Raw genomic sequence first — 25,431 nt, 5'->3', positions numbered from 1 at the left:
AGCTCAGGAATAGGTCCTTTGGCTCACCAAGACTGCACTGATACATGATGCCCTTTTAAACTAAAATGTTTTGCCTCTACACGGACATAGCCCTCTATTCCCTGCTTGTTCATGTATCTGACAAAGGGCTCGTAAACATTGCTATTGTATCTGCCTCACTACCTTTTCTGGTAGTGTATTCCAAGCACTTACCACCCTCTGTAAAAAGCTTGTCGATTACATCTCCTTTAAACTTCTCTCTTTTACCTAAAACCTGTGTCTCTATAATTGACATTTCTACCTTGGGAGAAAGACTCCAACTAACCACCTTTTACATGCCTTTCATAATTTTGTAAACTTCCAGGAGGTTGACCCTGATCCTTCGGCACTCAAGTGGAAACGAATCAAGTTTTCCAAATCTCTCTCCATTGCTAATACCCTCCAAACCAGTCAATGTCCTGATAAGCCTTTTCTATACCTTCTATAAAACCTTCATGTCCCTCTGATAGTGTGGCAACCTAAACTGTAAACAGTGTTTCAAATGTGGCCTAACTAAAGTTCTGTGTTGCTGCAATATGACTTGCCAGTTTTTATACTCCATGCCCAACTGATGGGAGCAAGCGTTCTGTATGTCTTCTTGACCACCTTTATCCATTTCATTTTTTGCCTAGATCCCTCAGTATGCTGATGCTTCTAAGGGATCTGCCATTTACAGTATACTTCTCTCCTGCATTATATCTTGCAAACTACATCACCTCACACATGTCTGGAGTAAACTATTTGCTATTTCTCTGCCCAAGTCTCCAGTCTATCAATAACTTGCTGTATCCTCTGCACGTTCTTCCTGTCCGCTCCCCCAGTCTTTGTGTGGTTTGCAAACTTAGTAAACAGGCTACCTACATTCTTCTCCAAATCATTTGATTCCTGCATCGGTCACATCTCCAATCAGAAAAATACCTTCCACTGCTACTCTCTGTGTGCCTTGACTAAGCCAGTTCTATATCCATCTTCTCAACTCACTGTGGATCTCACACAACTTCAGCTTTTGTATCAGCCTGCCATTAGGGACCTTATCAGAGGCCTAGTTAAAGTCTGTGTAGACAACATGTTGCCTTGTTGTCATCAATCACCTTTGTTACTTCCTCAAAAAACTCAAAGTTTGTGCGAGACAATGTCCCCCACACAAAGCCATGCTGCCTATCGCTGATAAGTCCATATTTTTCCAAATGCAAATAAATCTTATCCCTACGAATCTTCCCCAGTAATTTGTGTACAATTGGTATAAGGTCCACCGACCTGTAATTTCCTAGATTATCCTTTTTGCCCTTCTTATACGAAACAGCAATGTTGGCTTTTCTCTGGTCGTCGGGGACTTCTCGGTATCTTCTTCAATTATAGGAGATTTCTGTCAAAGCCCCAGCTCACCAGCCTCCCTCAGCATTCTGGGATAGATCCCATCAGGTCCTGGCTACCTATCTACCTTGATAATAAAATGTGAGGCTGGATGAACACAGCACGCCCAGCAGCATCTGAGGAGCACTAAAGCTGACGTTTCGGGCCTAGACTCTTCATCCTGAGATGCTGCTGTGTTCATCCAGCCTCACATTTTATTATCTTGGATTCTCCAGCATCTGCAGTTCCCATTATCACTGATACCTATCTACCTTAATGTGTTTTAAAACACGCACAGCTTCTTTTTTAACAAGACGTCCGACATAGACTGGTTGAACCAATGTGTCTGTTTCCATGCTGTGTAACTCTATGACTATGACTCTGTGACATGCCCTGGAATACTAACATATCCTTCCTGAGACTCCTCATCTAACATGTCTTTGTCTTTTGTGAACACCGATGCAAAGTATTTGTTAAGAGCATCACCCACTTCCTCCACAGACAAATTTGCCCCTCTTGACCTTGAATGGATCTACCCTTTCCTTAGCTATCCAGTGCTTCTTACATATGTATATGTATATATTACCATCTCCTGCATGGTAATTGGAAACACTTTTTTTGGCCTTGTGCCCAACCAGAATTATTGATTGCTTATTGCTGATAACCACGATCTTGCATCTTAAAAACGAAGGGGCACGTTTCAGCAGAACTGTTTACAATCTGACATCAGGAGCACCTTTTTGGATGTTGGAAACTTTGCATTTTCTCATTATGGGCTTAGAAACAGCTGACATTATCCCCAAGTGTAAGCATGCAGCACCTTCATTTCAGTAATCTGCCTTTTCCTTTGGACTTTTCACAAATAAACCACCCAGAGCTGCTGTAAGATAAATTCTAGCATATGTCACATGATCCATTCCATTTATCCAAAGTTCTAAAAATATAGTCCCAAATTATAATAATATTACAAACAAAAAGCTATAATCTGAAAACATCATCCAATTAACTGCGTTTGTAACATACACCAAATTGACACTCCATATCCACTGGATTGTTTCCTACATCAGACCATATCTCAATCCCACTTGATGACTAAGTCACCTGACTTCCAAAGTCTTCTCCCCATCTACTACAGTGTGCAATTTGGATGTAGGTGGAATGGATGTACCAATCTGGCTAAATGAGGCTGTAACAACACCCAAGTTTAACATCATCCAGAGCAAAACAATCTGTTTGCTTGGCACCCCTTTCTGCTTGAGCTTTCACACCATCCGCTACCAGTGCACAGTGTCTGCGCTGTGACCGTTTGCCATAACTCCTTGTACCTCATCTTCCAAATTTGTAGTCTGTACACCAAGAAGTACAAAGTCAGCAGATGCATGGAAGCATTGTCATTTGACTCATGGAGATAGCACCACCTTCAATTACCTTTTCAAATCTCATGCCATCCCGTTTTGCACTTATTTATTGCTGATCTTCACTGTTGCTTTGTCAAAACAAAATCCCGTTGTTCTTTTCCTGAGCACACTGTTATGTACCTAAGCCAGGTTGACTGCAGTGGTTTAAGAACGTGTCTTGCTGCCACATTCTCAAAATCAATTGGTTGGGTGATAAATGCTAGCCTGACTAGTGGCCCTTGCATCCGACAAGCACGTTAAAAAATAGAACCGACAGAATTCAACTCCTTTCTATCAGTGAGATCCTGCTGTGTTTGTTGGCTGACAATGCATATATAGGCACATGAGTAATTCAACCAGTCATCAAGTGGAATTGAGATACAGCCTGGTATAGGCAACTATCCAGTGGATATTGTATCAATGTTGCAAGCACAGTTTATAGTTAATGATGTTTTCAGGTAATATCTTGTAACAAAGAAGGGATCCTGTAAGCCTTAGCTTCCTATCACCTGTGTGCTGTTTATTTCACTAGCTATAAAAAACATACGAGAAGGAACCAGGAGTCCCAGAACAGGCCACGATGTCCATGGGGTCAAGCGGACCTATGACCTAATGGAAAGCGGATTAAGTCGAGTCCCAGTGCGTGAATCCTCAGTATCTGCACCTTATGAAGGTAGGGCAGATGTGTATTACTGTTGGGTGTTTCACATACAGTTTCCTTTCCATTAATTGACAGAACTACATCAGGAATCTTGCAAGTTTGCACTATAATGTCAGTCTCAAAGAAGTAGTGTCAAAAGAGCTGAGGAATAAGAATTCGCTGAAGCTCCAATATGCCATCAACACAGAATAATCATGTTAAGAAAGTGCCCTAAAGATAACAGACTAAGTTTTTGGGGGAAGTTTTACTTTGGCCGTCATGTGCGCAGTGTTTGTTACAATTACAGATTGGATCCATTTGAAAAACAATGATTCGAAAGCTGATGCTGTTAAATCTGTTAAATGAACATCTGACCTTTTGAGGAGGATTGCAGTGTTCCACCTATTTGTTGAATAACTTCCTGGATTTGCAAGTTAACCTTTATTTTTGAAATAGTATAATTTTCAGCTAAATTACCCTGTGGCTGACCTTCATTTAATTATGATTTAATCCATGTAGTCATTCAGAAATTGGTTTTCTCTTTGTTTTAAATAGAAATGTCGGCAATTAAGAGCAGCAAATGAGAGATTGAAAATATATTCTGTTTTCCCCAATGCAGGTCTCATCAGTCGTGCAAGGGAAAGCCCACATTTAGCAGAATCTAAAGATAGGTCTGTTCCATCAGGATCAATAATGCAGGGTAAGCTTCCTCCTCCAATCTTTGCCGCATTGATTTATAGTCATAGAATTACAAAGATGTACAACATGGAAACTGCCACTTGGGCCCAACTCATCCATGCCAACTAGATATCCTAAATAAATCTAGTCCCATTTGCCAGCATTTGGTCCATATCCCTCTAAACCCTTCCTATTCATATACCCATCCAGCTGCCTTTTAAATGTTGTAATTGTACCAGCCTCCACCGCTTCCTTTGGCAGTTCGTTCCATACACGCACCACTGTCTGCATGAAAAAGTTGCCCCTTCCCCATCCTGGAGAAAAAAGCCTTGCCTATTTACCCTATCCATTCTTGTCATGATTTTATAAACCTCTTTAAGGTCACCTCTCAGCCTCTGACACTCCAGGGAAAATAGCCCCAGTCTATTTAGCCTCTCCCTGTAGTTCAAACCCTCCAACCCTGGCAACATCCTTGTAAATCTTTTCTGAACCCTTTGACATTACACATCCTTCCTCTAGCAGGGAGACCAGAATAGCACACAGTATTCTAAGAGGGCCTAACCAATGGCCTGTATAGCTGCAACGTGACCTCTCAACTCCTATTCTCAGTGCACCAACCAATATTGGCAAATGTACCAAGCGGTGGCTTTGTTATCCTGTCTACCTGTGACTCCACTCAAGGAAATATGAACCTGCACTCCAAGGTCTCTTTGTTCAGCCGCATTCCCCAGGATCTTACCTTTAAAAGTGTACAAGTCCTGCCCTGATTTGCCTTTCCAAAATACAGTACCTTTATCTAAATTAAACTCCCATCTGCAACTCCTCAATCTGTTGACCTATCTGTTCAAGGTCCTCTTGTACTCTTAGGAACCTTCTTTGCTGTCTGCTACACGTCCAATTTTGGTGTCAACTGCAAACTTTTTAACCATACCTCCTACGTTCACATCTAAATCATTTATATAAAATAATGAAAAGCAGTAGGCCCAGCGTCGATCCTTGTGCCACAGCGCTGGCCACAGGCCTTCAGCCTCAAAAACAAGCCTCCACCACCACCATCTGTCTTCTACCATCGAGCCAGATTTGAACTAGATCCAAAGACCTTGAGTTATCTAAACAGCATTTAGATTGTACAGTTGGTGTTAAATTGTACCGTACTTGTGAAGTTTTATATCTTGAGGCAGGTTCTTTACTCAGAGAGTGGTAAGGGCGTGGAGCACCCTGCCTGCCAATGTAGTTAACTCAGCCACATTAGGGGCATTTAAACAGTCCTTGGATAAGCATATGGATGATGATGTGATAGTGTAGGGGGAGGGGTTTAGATTAGCTCACATGTCGGCGCAACATCGGGGGCCGAAGGGTCTGTTCTGCGCTGTATTGTTCTATGTTCTACGTTCTAAAAGACGCTAGAGTTGTCGGGGTCCTGTTTAAAACACATTTCTGTCAATGTTCAATAACTGGAGGGGGATATTTCCCTTCCTTTACCAAAGTTAACATACTGTGGGTATGAGACAGGAAATTTTATGTACTGATTTGCCATAACCAGACCTTTGGAAGTTGCAGGAATAAATACAGTGAATTCCTTACCAAAGTTTAAAATAGTGATGGCTCAGGGCATGAATGCTGTCTGTTTATCCCACTGAAGTAGTTCAGAGCTTTGCCTAGCAACCCTTCCACACTGACCATTGATTAAAGATGCGAAAGATTTAATTATGAACATATTAAATAGGAGCAGAAGTGGACTATTTGGGCCCCTTGGGCCTGCTCTGTTACTCAGTATGATCTTAACTGTTCTGATTGTTAGTTGTTTCTGATGATGTTCTGTCAGGTACACCAAGATCATCCAGTGAGACCTTTGAAGAAAGCATGAAGTATGGTAAACAGATCAAACGGGAAAGCCCACCACTGCGAACCTTCGAAGGGTCCATCACAAAAGGCAAACCTTACGAGGGAGTCACTACCATTAAAGAGATGGGTCGCTCAATCCATGAAATTCCAAGACAAGAAAATCGCAAAACCCCAGAAATTGTACAGAGCAGCAGATCAATTGTGGAAGGATCTATATCTCAGGTATCTCTTCAGCAGTTGTCATCTTATATTTGGTATTCACTTCAATAAAACAGATACATTAACATGAAAGTTATACTGAATCATGGTCTGCACATCTGCAGGTATGCTGCATAATCTCCATTTGCTGATAGCAGTCTTTGGATTAGTTTAGCTGTCAGCTGTGGTTCGTCGTGTGTTATTTTGATGGAAGCATGTAGCTTTAAGCCCCATTCCTGAACTTCAGCCCATAATCCAGACTGAGCAGTACTGAGGGAGTGCTGCACCGTTTGCTCAGCTGAACAAATCACTATGCAAAGAAGACCAAAGATGATTCACCCTGGTCCCGTAATCAGCCTTTATCCCTCAATCAACATCATAATAAGTATATTTATTTACTGATCCTGTTGCTGGCTTTCAAAATTCATTTACAGGATGTGGGCATCACTAGCTGGCCAGCATTTATTGCCCATCCCATGTTGCCCTTGAGAAGGTAGTGGTGAGCTGCCTTCCTGAACGATTGCAGTCCATCTGCTGTGGGTTGACCCACAATGCTATTAGGGATGGAATTCCAGGATTTTGACCCAGCAACAGTGCAAGACAGAGATATCTTTCCAAGCTAGGGTGGTTAGTGGCTTGGAGGGGAACTTGAAGGTGGTGGTGCTCCCATATACCTACTCCCCTTGTCCCTCTAGATGGAAGTGGTCATGGGTTTGGAAGGTGCTGCCTGAAGGTCTTTGGTGAATTTCTGTAGTACATCTTGTAGATTATGGAAAGAGTGGATGCGTGTAGATGCAGTGCCAGTCAAGTGGACTGCGTTGTCCTGGATGATGTCAAGTTTCTTGAGTGTTGTTTGGGCTGCACCCTTATAGGCTAGTGAAGAATATTCCATCACACTCCTGATTTGTGCCTTGTAGATGATGGACAGGCTCTGGGGAGTCAGGAAGTGTGTTACTCACCGCAGTATTCCCAGCTTCTGACCTGCTCTTGTAGTCACTGTGTTTATATAGTGAGTCCAGTTGAGTTTCTGGTCAATAACACCCAGAAAGTCAATAGTAGGAGATTCAGTGATGGTAACGCCATTGAATGTCATGAGAGCAGTGGTTAGATTGACCCTTATTCATTATGGTCATAGCCTGACATTTGTATGCCACAAATGTTACTTGCCACTTGTCAGCCCAAGCCTGGCTATTGTCCAGATCTTGTCATATTTGAACATAGACTACGTCAGTATCTGAGGAGTTGCAAATGGTGGTGTACATTGTGCAATCATGAGCAAACATTCCATTTCCTGACCTTATATTGGAGCTAAGTCATTGATGAAGCAGCTGAAGATAGTTGGGCCTAGGACACTACTTTGAGGAACTCATGCAGAGATGTCCTGCAGCTGAGACAACCGTGACCATCTTCCTGTGCACCGCCAGACCATTTGCTGCCTGATTCCCATTGATTCCCATTTTGTCAGGGCTCCTTGATGTCATACTTGAATGCAGCCTTGATGTCAAAGGCTACCACTCTCACTTCTTTTTGTCTAAATTTGAACCAAGGCTGTAATGAGATCAGGAGCAGAGTGGCCTTGGCAGAACCCAAACTGGGCGTCGCTGAGCAGGCGCAGCTTAACAGCACTGTTGGTGACACCTTCCATCACTTTATTGTTGATCGAGAGTAGACTGATGGCGCAGTACTTGGCCTGCTTTTGGTGTATAAGACATATTCGGGCAATTTCCCGTGTTGCTGGGTAGATGTCAGTGTTGTAATTGTACTGAAACAGCTTGGCTAGGGGAGTGGCAAGCTCTGGAGCACAAGTCTTTGGTATTGTTGCCAGAATGTTGTCAGAGCCCATAGCATTTGCAGTATCCAGTGTCTCCAACTGTTTCTTGACATCATGTGAAGTGAATCAAAGTGGACTGATTGAAGACTGGTGTCTATAATGCTGAAGAACACTGGAGGAGGCCGAGATGGATCATCCAATCAGCACTTCAAGCTGAAAAGCTCTGTCCTTTAGGACCCAACCAGCTCGATCAGTCGTATTGCTGCTGAGGCACCCTTGGCGATGGACTTTGAAATCCCCACCCAGAGTGCATTTTGTACCGTTGCCATCCTCAGTGCTTCCTCCAAGTGTTGCTCAACATGGAGGAGTACTGATTCCTTCAGCTGAGGGAAGATGGTATGTGCATCAGCAGGAGGTTTCCTTGCCCCCATTTAGCATGAAGCCATGAGACTTCACAGGGTACAGAGTCAATGTTGAGGACTCAGAGGGCAACTCAGTCCCGACTATATATCACTATGCCACCACTTCTGCTGGATCTGTCCTGCTGGTGAGACAGGACATATCCAGGGATGGTAATGGTGGCGTCTGAGACATAGCCATATTCATAGAATCATACCTTACAGTGCCAGGCTGTTGATGTGATAATGGGAACTGCAGATGCTGGAGAATCCAAGATAACAAAGTGTGAAGCGAGATGAACACAGCAGGTCAAGCAGCATCTCAGGAGCACAGGTGCCCCTGAGATGCTGTTTGGCCTGCTGTGTTCATCCAGTTTCACACTTTGTTATCAATGTCAGGCTGTTGCTTGACTAGTCTGTGAAATAGCGCTGTCAATTTTGGCACTGGCCCCCAAATTTTAGTGAGGAGGACTTTGCAGGACCAACAGGGCTGTTTCTGCCGTTGTCTTTTCCGGTGCCTAGGTCCATGCCAGGTGATCCATCTGGTTTCATTTTTTTGACATTTTGAAGCAACTGAAAGAACTGAATGGCTTGCTAAATCATTTCAGAGGACAGTTAAAAGTCAACCACATTGCTGTGTGCCTGGAGTCACATGTAAGCCAGACCAGGTAAGGATGACAGATTCCTTCCCTAAAGGAAATTAATGAACTAGAAGGGTTTTTCCCAACAATTGAAAATGGATTCATGGCTATCACTAGATTCATAATTCCAGATGATTATTGAATTCAAATCCCACCATCTTCTGTGGCAGGATTTGAACCCTGATCCCCAGAACATTACCTGGGTCTCCGGATTAACAGTCCAGCGATAATACCACTAGGCCATTGCCTCCCCAGTAGATATTTCTTAAGGTGACATCAGTTTGAAATGAAGTGTAAAGTTGTTGGTGCTACTTGATCTCATCAAAGAAGACTAGTTATTGGAAGTTAAAGGGAAATGATTAGGATACAGTCAGATGAGCTGAGACAGAAAATTGAAGTAGATAGTGGTGTCAGGTCAGCTAGCAAATGAAGAAGTTGCTGACGGGCATTTTATCCAGTAGATCGCAATCAGGCACTTCTGTTTAGCTGCCAGTTACTAGTACATTGCACTGCAAGTTTTATACACATTGTAGCTTTGCACTATCTGGGCTCGATATGAAATAATCAATAGAATTTGATCAGCTGATGAGTTGACAGCTCCATTATCATTGTACAAAGTGGTTACCAGGGTGGTGGCAGTTGGACTAGATGGATCTTAGTTTTTTTTTGTCAATTTGTTTCTGTCTCCACAGACCTATTCCTTAGGTGGCTTACTGCAGGTCATGTGCCATTGATCTCAGTCCAGATTTTAGTACAATCTTTGTCAAAACTTTTCTTGAAATAATTTAAAGTTTTGATATCTGTTTAACTGCATTGAATAAAAGCCCAACAGAGTAATGAGATACTATCAGCCATGACCTATTCTTGAATTATTTAGAGGATAAGAATTACTTCACTGTATGTCACAACTCCTGCTACACTGGGTCATCCTTTTTCCAATTCTTTGAACTGTTCAGGAATAATCAGATTTTTAAATTAAATTAAACTACTTAAACTTTTCAAAACGTGATTAATTTAAAATTTTCAACTTTGTAAATTGACACACTTAGCCTTCTCCAGAAGGCAAACGTAAGGGAAAAGTGCCAAACTAAGGATCATGTCACTAAGACGACTGACTCTGTTATTTTAGGGAACCCCGGTGAAGCATGAAAGCCAATCTACCATTAAGCATGATGTAAAGTCTCTGATCACAGCCTCCGGCAAGCACCCGCATCCCATGCACCAGCTGGAGATGATCTCGGAGGGTGTGAAGGTCGTGGAAAGGAAGTATGAAGACATGAAACCTGCTGATCAGCTACGAGGACGTCATAGCGCAGTGGTCAGCTCTGGGACCTCTGTGCTCAGGTCAACAATGCATGAAGCTTCTAAATCTCAGCTGAGTCCGGGCCTCTATGAAGATCCCAATGCAAGGAGAACACCATTAGGATATCCTGGCTTCATTCCTAGGGGCCCACCAATTGTCAGCAGACCACAAGAAGGTAAATTCGTGCAGCTTTCAGTGATGAATCAATTTTGGGCGGGAAAATGATAAGGATATTGTATCTTATTTATTTCTGGAGCTAAATGTTGTGCAAATAAGTAATGTAAGATTAATTTACACTCATCAGGTGGGTAAATTATCTAAGCACAATAAAGTCTCAATTTTCCTTACCACTGATGCATTTGAGCGTTTGTATCCTGTGTTCGCAGGTGTCATGACTTCAGGGAAGTCCAGTGGACATGAAAGGAAGACTACTCTGGTCCCAACACAGAGAGACAGCATGTCTGTGAAGTCCCCTGTCTCTGTGGTGGACCCATCAGCAACTCTCGGTCCTTATGATTCTCTCCATGGGCGAGGGAATCCTGAATATAGAAGTCATGTTCCTCATCACTTCGAGCAGACAATGGCTTTTCATCGAGCTTTAGACCCAGGTAAGAGCGTGTGATGATTGGAGTTGCAGAGTAGTGAGGGCTATTATTTTTATTGACAGTCACCCCAGGTGATTGACATTCTTTGATGTTTCGTATTATTTTCACTTTTATATATTGTATTTTTCATTTCTCTGAAAATGCAACACCATGTTCAGGGACACCACAGAAGCATTGGCTCTAAATGACATCATGTTACAGACCCAGGTGGAATCAGAGGGCAAGCAGAAAATGTCCAGAACCTTTCCTAGACTTCAACAGTCTATAAACTACAGTCATTTATTCAAGTTCATTATATGTCATATGATAGTACGTGTCCAGTTAGGCTAACGTTTATTAGATTTTTCTTATAGTTCAACAATTGCAATGAGTTTGTTGAGGACACTTTGTTATTTTACTACATTATACAATGGAAGTATGCTGTTCTGCCCCATCCCTTTCTTTGGATGACAAGATTAAGGGAACCAAAGCAATGTCAATTGTTGCTTAGTGAACACGAACTCTGCTGTAGTATAAGCAACAACAACAACAAAAGTAGAAGTTGCTTGAGAAGCTCAGCAGGTCTGGCTGCATCTGTGAACAAAAATATCAGTGTTAATGTTTGGGTCCAGTAACCCTTTCTCAATGGATGCGAAATGCTAACTCTGATATTTTCCTCAAGATCCTACCAGATCCTACCAAGATCCTACGCTGAGCTTTTCCAGCAACTTCGAAGTTTCCTCCTGATTTACAGCATCTGTATGTCTTTCAGTTTTTATCTCTGCTGTAGTATCTTTGTTCTGACGTTCTTTTCATGTTTCTTTTCAGCTTACCTGTTTTCCCGGCAGCTTCCTCCAAATCCTAGTTACTCTAGTCACTATCAGCTGTATGCAATGGAGAATACCCGACAGACCATCCTCAATGACTATATCACTTCTCAGCAGATGCAAGTTATCACCAAACCAGACGGCACCAGAGGAATGTCACCACGAGAAACTTTAGGCGTTCCCTATGCTGCCGGATCCAGAGGTGAGATCCTGCTTGATTGTTAATTAGACAAAGCCTTGTTTCAAATTCTGGACTAATAAAGTTGCCTAAATTACAGCAATCATCGAATTGGGACCAGTGTCACACACCATACTCGTGCCAGGTGGAAGCAGCACTCCTCCTATGGAGAGAATAACCTATATCCCAGGGAACCAAGCCCCTTACCCTGGCAGATACAACCACTCTCCTATATCACCAGGTAAGAGTGCCATTTGGGACCGACTAGCAAAACTTTTTAACCACTTGGGAGCAACTTTAATGCAAGATTAAAAAATGATGACAGTTCCATTTGTGTTGAAAAGTCTCATTGTAAACACTGTGATCAATAAACACAACTGTAGGTTGGATAGATTAGTAATAAAACTGATCTATGTTCACCATCTAAACTGGACTAACTCGGCAGTACGCCAAAGGGTCGATTGAGCATTCAGTCTATTGTTCAATTTCAGATGCTGCAATCCTTAATGCAGGACACCATTAATGTTGGAAAGAAAAGCAGGCAAGTCTGTAAAAAGGAAGCTGAAGTTCAGCAATCTTTAAAAATGTGTAGATTGCAAAAGAATGATAATATTGGGAAGGCAGAGAGTTTCACTATTTGACCGCAGGATATTGTCACTGAGAATGTTCTGATGAAAGTGACTCATCTCTTGACTCTTAAAGGCTTCTCCACCATCTGCAAAGACAAGGTCAGGAGTATGCTGAAATATTCATGAATTGCTTGACTGGGCACAGTTGTAATAGCGTGATGCTAAAGGTTGGGTATCATTTATCTGAAGATCTCAGGACCAACTGTTTCTCCAATAAAGGTTATTTTTGGACTTCAGATACACTTCTCTGTTGACCCATTCAATCTGTTTGGATCTGTCGAGACTCTTTGTGGGGAAAAGAAACTTTGCTTGCCCCAAATGGACCTAAAAGCAAAGTTTTTTCTCCCCCCCACCAAAGGGCCTGAGCAGATCTAAGGCACAGAGATAGTAGGAACTGCCGACAGGCACGTTATGTTCGGGCCCTTCGGAAAAATACTTCGCTTTTGAGTCCATTTGGGCCACGGTTGTGTCGGAATGTCCTGAATTCACCATATTTATAGGCCTGTTTGGGTCCACTTTTGAAAAGACCTTTCTAACTTTAGGGTGTGTCGGTAAATGATACCTGTCCTGTATGCAGATGAAAGCTGTTTTCTGATGTCCCTGGGCTTCTGCATGTATTCCTCCACCAGTTGGCACAATATAACTCCAGATTTTATGTCTAAACTAAGCACTGCAATTATTTAACATGCTTACTTTAGTACTTTGTTACCATTCATCTCCCAGTTCCAGTCTGATCATATCCAGTCGAGACTTGGTGCATGTCATTCATTGTCATTGAGACAACATTGTTATATCACTATTGATGTCACCATCTGTAAGGAGAATGTGATGGAAAAGTTCCACTTGTTTGGATGAGTGCAGCTCCAACATTCAAGAAGCTTGACACCATTCAGGACAAAACATTCCACATGATTGGCATCCTATTCACCTTCAACATTCCCTCTCTTCACCACCAATGCAAAATGTACATGGAACATACCATTTACAAAATGCACTGTAACAACTCACCAAGGCACTTCTGCCTTACCTTTCAAACCTACAAGCTTGACCACCTAGAAGAAGAGGAGCAGATGTTTGGGAACACGTGCAAGTTATCTCCAAGCCACAAATCATCCTGACCTGGAACTACCTTACCATTCCTTCACTGTTACTCAGTCAAAATCCAAGAACTTCCTCTTTATCAGCACTGTGTAATGGAGGAAGATCATTGATGAAGTAGCTGAAGGTGTTTGAACCCAAGACTTTACCATGAGGAATCCCTGCAGAGATGTCCTGGACCTGAGATGATTAATCTCCAACCAACACAACTATCTTCCTGTCTGGTAGTATGTTTCAAACCAGTAGAGACATTTCCCCCAGTTCTCTCCATCAATGACCTCAGTTTTGCAAGAACACCTTGATGGCACTTGGTCAAATGCTGCTTTGATATCTGTAGCAGTCACTCTCCATTCAACTCTGGAGGTCAGCTTTTTTGTTTGTGTAATGAGATCTGTAGCCAGACTGAACCTAGCAGAACCCAAACTGAGCATCACTTCATGCCTTATTTCTTTGCAGTGTTGCTTGACTGCTGATGTTGGAGTAGACTAGAGGGATGGTAATTGAGCAGGTTGGATTTGCCTGGTGTTTGTCTATGGGACATACGTGGACAATTTCCCACGTTGTTGGGTAGGTGTCAATGTTATAACTGCACTGGAACAGCTTAGCTAGAGGCACAGCAAGTTCTGCAGCACAGGTCTTCAGTATTGTTGCTGAAATGTTTTAGAGCCCATAGCCTTTCCTGTATCCAGTGCCTTCACCTATTTCTTGATACCACATGGAGTGCAGGGAACCATCAGAGGTGAGCGAGATTGATCATCCACTAATTTTATCTGGAGGAAGTTGAATGTTAATGCTTCAGTCTTGTCTTTTGCACTGATATGCTGGGCCGTCCATTGTTGAAATTAGGAACATTTTTGAAGTCTCCACTACTTGTTCATTGTTTAATTTTCATCCACTGTTCACAACAAGATGTGGCAGGACTGCAGAATTCAGATCTGATCCATTGGTTGTGGGATCTGTCGATCACTTGGAAATAATGCTGTTTGGCACGCAGGTAGGTCCTGTTTTGGTCGCTTCACCAAGTTGATACCTCATTTTTAGATATGTCTGGTGCTGCTCCTGGCATACCATCCTGCACTCTCCAGCCGATTGCCTGGCTTGACAGTAAATGGCGATCTGCAGGGATACGCTGGGCCGTGAGGTTATAGATTGTGATATATCGGTTTGGAAATGCCGGTTACTTTGAAGGTCGAACAAAAGAGGTATTTTCTTACTGAGAGATAACAAGGTGTAGAACTGGATGAACCCAGCAGGCCAAGCAGCATCGGAGGTGTAGGAAAGCTGACATTTCAGGCCTAGACTCCCCTCCAGAAATTTTCTTACCAATCTGTGCAGAGATGTTATCACAGTACAAACCTCTAGAGCAGTTAGGATTTGACTGTGGATCCTCTGCTTCAGAGGTAAGGACACTACCACTGCATCACTACAGCCCTAAAAATATTTGCACACAGCCCATCACACAGACCAGCACCTCCACATTGGGGAATTGAACCCAGCCTTCTGCATAGCAGGCAAGGATAACGAACCGTTACATTAACAGGTAGCTTCCTAAAGCGTCAAACAGAACACTCCAGAATAGATTGCAAGCGCATGATGCTCACTGAAATTGGGGAAGAACTCAGAATTATAGAATTGTTACAGTGCACAATTAGATTAGATTAGATTGCCTACAGTGTGGAAACAGGCCATTCAGCCCAACAAGTCCACACTGCCCCTTGAAGCATCCCACCCAGACCCATTCACCTATAATTCCACACACCCCTGAACACCACGGGCAATTCAGCTTGGCCAATACACCTGCACATCTTTGGACTGTGGGAGGAAAATGGAGCACCCGTAGGAAACCCACGCAGACACAGGGAGAATGTGCAAACTCCTAATTCAGTCCATCAGGTGTACACCAGCGCTGTAAATGAGCATGATGACCTCATGCAAATCTGCTTTCTTCTAATACCCTTGCACACTATTTCTTTTCAAATAAACATCCAATGTCAACTTGAATTTCTCATTTGAACCTGCCTTGACTACGTTCCCAGGCAGTGCATTCTATGCTCTAAACACTTCTGTTCAAAGAAAATACCTTTTCCCCGTTACACCACCCTTGCTTCTTTTGTACATCACTTTAAATCCATGTCCCCTCTTTCTTATTCATTTTACGTACAGGAAAAGCTTCTCCCTATCTACTGTACCCACCCTGCTCATGAGCTTTGATAGATTTTTAAAATCTACTTAGCCATCATCTCTCCAAGGAAAACAGTCCCATGTTCTTCAGTCTATCCTCATAGCTGAAGTTCCTCATTCCAGGAACTATTCTCGTGAATTGTTTCTGCATTCTCTCCAATGCATTCACATCTTTCCTACAATGTGGTGCTCAGAACGGTGCACGGTATTCCAGCTGACAAGTTGTCTTCTACAGTTTCAGTATCACCTAGTTGCTCTGATATTCTATGCCCCCATTTTTAAAAAAAAACAAAGATACTATATGCTTTATTACCTGTTCTCTCCATTTGTCCTGTCACCTTCAATGATCTGTTCATATACACGTGCTGTACCCTCTGCTCCTGTACCCATTTTAGAATTGGAAGGTGTGTCAGAGGGAGAGAGAGAAATTGGAAAACGCAACTCTTAAATAAATTGCAGATTGGCTTCAGGGCAGGGAAAGGATCCTGGAAGTGAAAGGAAGAATCATTTTTTAAACCATGCAGTAAAATCCTTTTACATCTCTGAACATCGTTTGCTGCCTAATTCAGCAAATGAATGTTGGTCCGTTAAACAAGAGAGCATACAGTTCTACTTCTGATGACCCACAGTGTTCAACAAGTTTTAGTTTTGATTTGCTCAGTCAGTTCGAAGTCTGTCTAATTCACCATGGTGACAGTGTCACACAGCACTATAGAGGGTACTTTGTCCCAGTAAATCTGTGCAGTGGTTACTCTTATCAATATTGTCACGGATAAATTGTCACAGAGGAAAGCGGAGCACCTGGAGGAAACCCACGCAGACACAGGAAGAATGTGCATCTGTGACGGATAGATGGGTGATGACAAAGTTAAGGAGATATTTCCTTCTTGATAATTCCCTCAGTTGTTGCGGACCAAGTCTAAGAGCTGTGTCCTTTAGGACCCGCCCAGTTCAGTCAGCAGTGGTGCTAGTGACTCACCCTTGGTGATGTACCTTGAATCCCGTACCCAGAGTGCATTCTGCACCTTTGCCACCCGCTGTGTTTCCTCCAAATGATGTTCAACATGAAAGGTTACTAAATGACCAGGTAAGTGGGAGCACGAGAGATAATCAGGAGGTTTCGGGTTTGAACTTATGCTGAGAGATGCCTGATTCTGGTTAGCACTGCAGCCTCACAGCGCCAGGGACCCGGGTTCAATTCCCACCTCAGGCGACTGTCTGTGTGGAGTTTGCACATTCTCCCTGTGTCTGCGTGGGTTTCCTCCGGGTGCTCCGGTTTCCTCCCACAGCCCAAAGATGTGCAGGTTAGGTGGATTGGCCATGCTAAATTGCCCGTAGTGTTCAGGGCTGTGTGGGTTACAGCGGGATGGGCCTGGGTGGGATGCTCCAAGGGGCGGTGTGGACTTGTTGGGCCGAATGACCTGTTTCCCCACTGTAGGTAATCTAATCTAATCTAAACTCACGGGACAACTCCCCCCTGACTGGAAACCGTTGTGCCGTCACTTCTGAGCCTGATCCTATTGGTGCTACAGGGTGTACCCAGAAATGGTGGTGTCTAGGACATTATTATACGTTACAATTAGTGTCTATGACTATGTTGGGCTAATGCATAACTCGTCGGTAGGCCAGCTCTTGCAATTTTGGCACTGGCCTCCAGGTGATGGTATGGAGGACTTCGCAGGATCAACAGGATTGTGTTTGCCATTGCTATTTCTAGTGTCTTGCAATTGGTTTGTCCAGTTTAATTCCTAAAATATACTGGATTTTTGTTCAACTGCAAGGACTGATGAAAGCGAAGCATACTTCTTGCAGAAAGTTGTTTTTCTGCAGTATAATTCCACGAGTAGCATGAATGTAAATATCAATGTTGTTCTATCTTTAGGTCACCCTACACATATGTCTGCCAGCGCAGCTACTGCAGAGCGTGAAAGGGAAAAAGAGCGAGAGAGAGAACGGGAGCAGAGGGAACGGGAACGGGAACAAAGAGAACGGGAGAGATTAGCTGTGACAACTTGTGACCTGTCTTACCTTAGAGCAGGTGAGAAATTGTAGTCTAACTTTGCAAGCCCTGAAAATGTTTACTCCAACAAAATCAGTTTAGTTAAGTGATATCTGAACAGTAAATGGGGCATCCCAGTTCTCCTAGAACAACCCTTGAATGAATAAAATTCTTGAATTGATCTTGAGCCAGTTGAGTCAATGCTTGTATTTTGTCACTATTTCAAATCATCAATCTTTCTGTCAAATGAGAGAAGCAACACCTTAATAATGCAGTCAGTCCCCAGCTTGATGTGAACTTCTACCAAGCAAAAAGCCCAGCCAGGTTCATTCTACGTGTCATTATAGGACAGTGATAAATGGAATGGCTAGCATTCCACATATGGAGCAACAAAATTTTGATTTATATTCTGATTTTCTTTACAGCAACTGACCCTGGGGCCTGGGTCAGAGCAATTATTCTTGGGGCATTGCTTCCTTTGGCTGTAGTTGATAAAATTGTAACTTGTTCACTTTTTCCATATCTATGGGTATGGAGCTGGTGACGTGGATCTTATGATTGTTAAGTAGGTAAGAATGTGGGTTTGAGGTTACAGTCAGATCAGTTATGATTTTATATAATGGCAGGACAGGCTCAAGAGGCTAAATGACCACCCTTTTTGTTTTTATATGTTTATGTATCAGTTAATTTTCAATGAAAAAATTTCCTATTTGATACTTGCACAGGTCCTGAACAGACCAGTAGGCCAAGTAGCCATGGATATGTCCGTTCTCCATCGCCATCGGTACGAACGCAGGAGACCATCTTACAGCAACGACCCAGTATATTTCAAGGAGCCAATGGCAAAGGGGTTATAACTTCATTGGATGCAGCTACGCAGTCTCGGATAATGTATGTCGAAGGGCAGAGTTTCCCAGAACAGAACAAAGTTACTGATTTAAAGTTTATGTTGAAGCTTCTTATATTTGTCCTGAGATAAATCACTGTCAGTGAAGCAAATAGCAGTCCTGTAATCAGCTTCTTCCTCTTTCTCATCCCAAGCTCAATTTTTCACTGAGTTTTTCAGAGATGTGAAGTCATTCACTAAGCTTCAACCAGTTTCTATTTATTTTAAATAGTGTATCTCAGCTCCTTTGTCAGGAATGCATCATCTGTCATATCTCGTGTTCTCAAGACTTCTGGGTGTCACATTAAAACAAAACGACATTTTTTTATTCACAGGCAGGTACCACAGGGAGCCCTGTCCATGGCACAGGGATTGTCAGCATCCCGCTACAACACTGCAGCGGATGCCCTTGCAGCACTGGTGGATGCTGCAGCCTCTGCACCTCAGATCGAGATGACTAAGGGGAAAGAGAACAAACATGAAGCCCCCCGAGTGGAAGAAATGACCGCTCGCAGAGTTTCTGAGCAGCAGCAGAACATTCATCACCAGACACAGCAACAGCCACAAAGTGAACATGAGCGACGGTCAGTACAGTCACCATATTCATCCACAGCCAAGGGTCAGGGTCAGTCCAGCTATCCAGAGAACATTAAGGACAAAGCACCACCTCCCAAATCTAGGTATGAAGAGGAACTCCGGACTCGAGGCAAAACCACAATAACAGCAGCAAATTTTATAGATGTGATCATCACCAGACAGATTGCCTCTGATAAAGACAGCCGTGAGCGAGGATCTCACAGCTCAGACTCCTCCAGTAGTGGTAAGCACCTTCCAGTGTAGTCTGTCATTCCAGTTATGTAGTATTTGAGGCAGCTAACTTGATGCATCATAATCTCCAGCAGCAGAGCTACTCATGCGAAAGCTTCCTGATACGGATAATTATGAACTACAGTAGATGACCAACCTGCGTACCTGGAAGATTATATAACTCTGTATGTGAGCAGAGACTTTGTATTTATGTTCACTGGGAGAAAGGTATTCTTCCTTAGAGCAGAACCCCTGGGATATTTCTGTGGTAACCAAATTCTGGTGGGATTGTACTTGAGACCTGATGTATAAAGATCAGTAATCAAAATGCGCATACGACTCCCTCAGAAATGAAGGGCTAAATACTTATGTTTCTGTAGTACTACTTGAAGAGAAGAATGTTGGCCAAAACATGGCTAGAACTGTAGCTCCCAGAAAGTTTCCATTCTCTGAAGCATCCTGTCAAATTTTGCTTCTTTTCCCTTTTTTACTGGCTGTGTAATTTTGTTCGTATTAAGGTCAGCCAGCACAGTGCATTAATGATGCACCTTCAAATTTACACCAAATGACTGTGAAAGCTCGACTTAGAGTGGTTTGCCACTGCCCACCAACTTACACCACTTACTAATTAAGAACACAGGAGCATCCTGTTCATAGTTGAGTACAAAGAACCTTAAATACAGTAAGGGTAGCTCAGTTTAACTGGTTCCGTGGCCCCTGGGATCAAATAGCAAGATGCAAAGTTTGAGGGCAGCTCAGAATAAAGGATTTATGCCAGAATTTGTTTTTCTCCAAGTGTCTTCCCATCGCTATGACATGCCCAGTGTGGATGCGATTGAGGTAATCAGTCCTGCAAACTCACCTGTCCAGTCACAGGAGAAGGCTGAGCCTGTCCAGCCTGAGGCACACAAATCTTCCCAGGGAGATGGTAAGTTTCAAGCTCTTTAAACCTCCTCAGTTTCTTTCTCCTCTTAAGGAAGTGTCAGTCATGCATAATAAGATAAGTTCCCCACATCTCAGAAATCCACTTTCAGCCAGTTGAATTAACTCCAGTTGATACCAAGACACGGTTGAATAGACTTGGTCCACTAATGCTAATGACATATTTTCTATGCTGCAAGTCCCTGTTCCATAGTCAGGCTCACCCAGTATAGCTACATCACTGGCATCAGCCTAACAATGTGGAAAATGGCCCAGGGGAGCATATTTTATTATGCATGATTGGCTGATGCCAGTGATGTAATCATATTAGGCTGGCCACAAATAGTTATCTGTATGATGCATTCAAGCTTGGGCTGACAAGTATCAAGTAACATTTCTACCATGCAAATGTTAAACAATGACTATCAATGACTCTGACCAACGTGAGCATCTGACTCTTTGTATTTATGCGACATTTTTAACATATAAAAAAATCTCAAGTTAGTTGACAGGAGCACTATTGACCAACATTTGAGACTAAGCCATGTCAGGCAATTTTAAGGAAAATGGGCAAAAACGTGGTTTAAAAAGAGGCTTTAAAGAACACCTAGATAATAAAATGTGAGGCTGGATGAACACAGCAGGCCAAGCAGCATCTCAGGAGCACAAAAGCTGACGTTTCGGGCCTGGACCCTTCATCAGAGAGGGGGATGGGGTCCAGGCCCGAAACGTCAGCTTTGGTGCTCCTGAGATGCTGCTTGGCCTGCTGTGTTCATCCAGCTTCACACTTTATTATCTTGGAATTCTCCAGCATCTGCAGTTCCCATTATCTTTAAAGAACACCTTACAGGAAAGTAATGTTGCAGACTTGGAAGAGAAATTCTAGACTTAGACCCAGGCAACTGAAGATATGGCCACCTGTCCTGGAGTTATTAAAATCAGGGGAGCTCAAAAGGCCAGAATTAGAGAATGCAGCTATTTTAAAAGGGTTTTTAGACTGAAGGAGATTACACAGATAGAGAACAACAAGGCCATGGAGGGATTTGAAACCGAAAGATGAACATGTATGAAATTCACTATAACTGGGAACCACCTTAAGTCAGTGAGAACAAGAGTGATGGGGGTATTGAAAAAGAAAACAGCAACTGCATTATAAAATCATTAAATTTATAGAAGATAAATTCTAGGAGGCTAGCAATGAAGCCATTGGAGTAGTCAAGTCTAGAGACAACATAGGCATGGAAGAGGATTTCAGCAACAGATGAGCTGAGGCAAAGGTGAAATCATATAAATGTTAAAGAGAGGAGGGAAGGCAGCCATAGCAATAATGCACATATGTAGTCAGAAGCTGATTTCAGGATCACATATAACACCAACCTGCGAAGAGTCTAGTTTTACACCACACCGATGCAACAGAGAGAGAGAGAATTGTTGCAATCCTCCCAATATTTAATTGAAGGAAGTTTTTGCTCATTTGTTACACGATATTGGACAAAGCAGTATCGTGATGTAATGGAGGTGTTGAGAGGTAGTGGTGAGGACAGAACTCAGTGTCATAGCTGGCATTGTGCTTTTGAAGATGTCGCCAAAGATAAAAATGTAGATAAGCAATAGTGCTCTCTTGGTGATATTGGAAGGAGAGCTTACAAAAGAGAAATTAAGTTGGAGAGGAAGTAAGATAGCTTGAGAACCTATTTGACATGGGAGAGAGGGCCTGCAAAAAAACAGAAAGGGAAGCATAGTATTGAGAGGAACAAGAGAGAGTAGTTTGGTAAGGTGGATCTGAAGTGCTGAAGTGTTTACCAGGATTCAAAATAATAGGATCAGGAAACCAATCCCTTGGAATCAGCCATCAGTTGCTCACTTGGTATACCACCTTGCAGTTGGATAAATATGTACACTGCAGTTGGCATATTTTGTTCAATGGAATAGTAAGTGAAGCTATTGAAGGCACCGTATTCTAAGATTAGACCTTAACTCCATAGAAATATAAATGCTTTGATGCCATTTAACCTACTTACCTTTTAAACCATTGAGGATCTTACCCTTGACAGCTACTGAAGGAACTGTGGACATCCATTCCAGAGCATGGATGCGTGGTGGAAGATCTCATGTTGAGTGTTTATCTGTTTTTCAAGGTGACCCTAATACCCGAGGGTTTGATGTGCCCATGAGTCGTTATAGGATGATGCAGAAGTCACCGTCTCCACAGCAGCAGACACCATCTTCCCAGCCTGACAGCGTGTATTCCTCTGTTCTTAACCCTCAAGTTTCCAAAACACACAAATTGATCACTCTCGCTGATCACATCCACGTAAGTGAGGCCTGGCAAGAGGTTGCAAAATGATCTTGCTTTCTGTCTGTGTGTAATTGTATCATGTTGCTTTCATGAGGGCATATAGAATCTTTACTCTTTTATCACGTGAGGTTGAATGCCGCATTAAGTTTGGTTTCAAGATGGACTGATGGAGAAGGCAGAGTCAAAGATTGGCTTCAGACAGACTTCAAAGTAACACAAAAATTGTACATTCATACTGAAAACTGCATTATATGGTAATCACAAACCAGGTTATAACTAATAGTTACATTAGCTAAAGACTAATATATCTTTATGTTCATGTCAATTTTCCGGAGTGTGTTGTGATTCCATCTACACTGGAATTTGTACTTAATGATGTGCAGCACTGTAGATATCATCACAAACTCGTTCCAAAGTCCTGAATCCCTTATGCACAACTTAGCTTTATTAGGTAACACAGCATATAAGAGCAGAGAAGTTATGCTTGCACTATATAAAGTACTAGTTAGGCCACAATTTTGCATAAAGTCATTATCACTACGTTATGAGAGAGCGTACAGAAGAGACTTACCCGATCATTTCTCAGAAGACTGCATTTTAGCTTTGAGGAAAGATTAAATAGGCTAGGTTGCTTACTTTGGAAGAGAAAAGTTTGAGGGTGGACTTGATTGAGAGGTACAAAATAATAAGGTGCTTAGACAGAATAGATAGGAAGAACCAATTTCTCTTAACAGGGGTCAGTAACTGTGAGGTTATGAGGGTAGGGGTCAAGCAAATTTAGGTTATTGAAAATTTTGTTAAACAGAGTATAGTGGGATATAATTTGGAATTCTTAATCTGAAGGGCAGTAGCAGGTGAATCATTGAAATTCCTGAGTTATGATCCTAGCTGATGTCCCTACTGAATTTACAGATCTCGGAATGAAATCTGGCTTGATAAGTCTTTTTACTGTGGTCGTCTTTCACTGAAACATAAATATGCAAAGCTGCAGATTTGATTTAATAATAGAACATTTTATTACATTAAAGTATGCCAAAACAAGCTATCTAAACATAATGCAATTTAATATATTTCAAAGCACGCAGCAAAACAATCCTATCTGCTGTCCAATGCCAACACTATACAGTTGCTCAAAAAAAAACAAGTTTTTGCCTTCTGTATCAAATCTATGGGTTAGACTTGCTGCTACTTTCTTGTTCCAGTCCTATGAGCTGTGAGGTCTTTTCCTTTGGCCACTTTTACCCCTTGAGATGTTAGGCTTTCTCAGTGAAAGAATGTAGTGTGTGAAGCTTCCAGATTGGAAGTGCCTGTTTAGAGCTGTGCAGATTATTAAAAGACTGAGATAGCATAGTTCCTAACTGCTCTAAACAATCTTCTTTCTCTCAGAGAGACTATATGAGCATCTGACTTCAGTCAGGATCCCTTTGAACTGAGCAAAAGGCTTTCTGATCTTTGGGTTTTTCTAAACCAAAAGCAATCTTGAATTATTCTAAACCTAAAAGCAAACTAAGTTTTCACCTGTCATTAAATCCATACAGTGTAAACTAGCTGCATTAATACTCCAGGAGACCCTTCAGTCACCCACACCCTTACAGATAAGTTTTATTGTTAATGCAAGGGATGTGGATGTCATTGGTTTCATTGCTCGTCCCTAATTGCCAGAGGACAGTTAAGAGTGAACCATATTGTTCTAGGTCTGGAGTCACTTGTAGGTCAGACTGGGTAAGCACAGCAAATTTCTTTCCCTAGGGACATTAGTGAACCAGATAGGTTTTTATTCTGTCAGTCAACAGTGGGTTCATGGTCATCATTAGATTCCCAGTTCCAAATTTGAGAGTTCAAATTCTACTATTTGCCTTGGTGAGATTCAAACCCATATCCCCAGAACACCACAGCTACCTAGAATACACCTCCTCCCACCCACCCTCCTGCAAAAATTCCATCCCCTATTCCCAATTCCTCCGCCTCCGCCGCATCTGCTCCCACGATAAGACATTCCACTCCCGCACATCCCAGATGTCCAAGTTCTTTAAGGACCGCAACTTTCCCCCCACGGTGATTGAGAACGCCCTTGACCGCGTCTCCCGCATTTCCCGCGACACATCCCTCACACCCCGCCCCCGCCACAACCGCCCCAAGAGGATCCCCCTCGTTCTCACACACCACCCTACCAACCTCCGGATACAACGCATTATCCTCCGACACTTCCGCCATTTACAATCCGACCCCACCACCCAAGACATTTTTCCATCCCCTCCCCTGTCTGCTTTCCGGAGAGACCACTCTCTCCGTGACTCCCTTGTTCGCTCCACACTGCCCTCCAACCCCACCACACCCGGCACCTTCCCCTGCAACCGCAGGAAATGCAACACTTGTCCCCACACCTCCTCCCTCACCCCCATCCCAGGCCCCAAGATGACATTCCACATTAAGCAGAGGTTCACCTGCACATCTGCCAATGTGGTATACTGCATCCACTGGACCCGGTGCGGCTTCCTCTACATTGGGGAAACCAAGCGGAGGCTTGGGGACCGCTTTGCAGAACACCTCCGCTCAGTTCGCAACAAACAACTGCACCTCCCAGTCGCAAACCATTTCCACTCCCCCTCCCATTCTCTTGATGACATGTCCATCATGGGCCTCCTGCACTGCCACAATGATGCCACCCGAAGGTTGCAGGAACAGCAACTCATATTCCGCCTGGGAACCCTGCAGCCATATGGTATCAATGTGGACTTCACCAGTTTCAAAATCTCCCCTTCCCCCACTGCATCCCTAAA

The 25,431-nt window shown here is 42.9% G+C and overlaps 1 protein-coding gene across 12 annotated transcripts in view; it reads left to right on the top strand.

Annotated features, from left to right (window-relative positions):
* The window catches only part of ncor1 (nuclear receptor corepressor 1), a 382,757-nt gene that overhangs the window by 319,031 nt on the left and 38,295 nt on the right, over positions 1-25,431 (top strand). For all 12 annotated transcript variants that reach the window (XM_048557338.2, XM_048557340.2, XM_048557334.2 and 9 more), the window contains 12 exons: positions 3,301-3,441; positions 4,028-4,108; positions 5,912-6,153; positions 10,069-10,417; positions 10,629-10,850; positions 11,655-11,855; positions 11,932-12,072; positions 17,622-17,777; positions 18,464-18,629; positions 18,960-19,444; positions 20,228-20,359; positions 22,491-22,666. In XM_048557338.2, coding sequence (XP_048413295.1) covers positions 3,301-3,441; positions 4,028-4,108; positions 5,912-6,153; positions 10,069-10,417; positions 10,629-10,850; positions 11,655-11,855; positions 11,932-12,072; positions 17,622-17,777; positions 18,464-18,629; positions 18,960-19,444; positions 20,228-20,359; positions 22,491-22,666 — 2,492 coding nt within the window. The remainder of the gene's footprint in view (positions 1-3,300; positions 3,442-4,027; positions 4,109-5,911; positions 6,154-10,068; positions 10,418-10,628; positions 10,851-11,654; positions 11,856-11,931; positions 12,073-17,621; positions 17,778-18,463; positions 18,630-18,959; positions 19,445-20,227; positions 20,360-22,490; positions 22,667-25,431) is intronic.

Source organism: Stegostoma tigrinum, chromosome 27, assembly GCF_030684315.1.
Source record: "Stegostoma tigrinum isolate sSteTig4 chromosome 27, sSteTig4.hap1, whole genome shotgun sequence".
Taxonomy (NCBI): Eukaryota; Metazoa; Chordata; class Chondrichthyes; order Orectolobiformes; family Stegostomatidae; genus Stegostoma; species Stegostoma tigrinum.
Note: the sequence above shows the minus strand (reverse complement) of the source record. Positions and strands in the feature narration are given on the sequence as shown.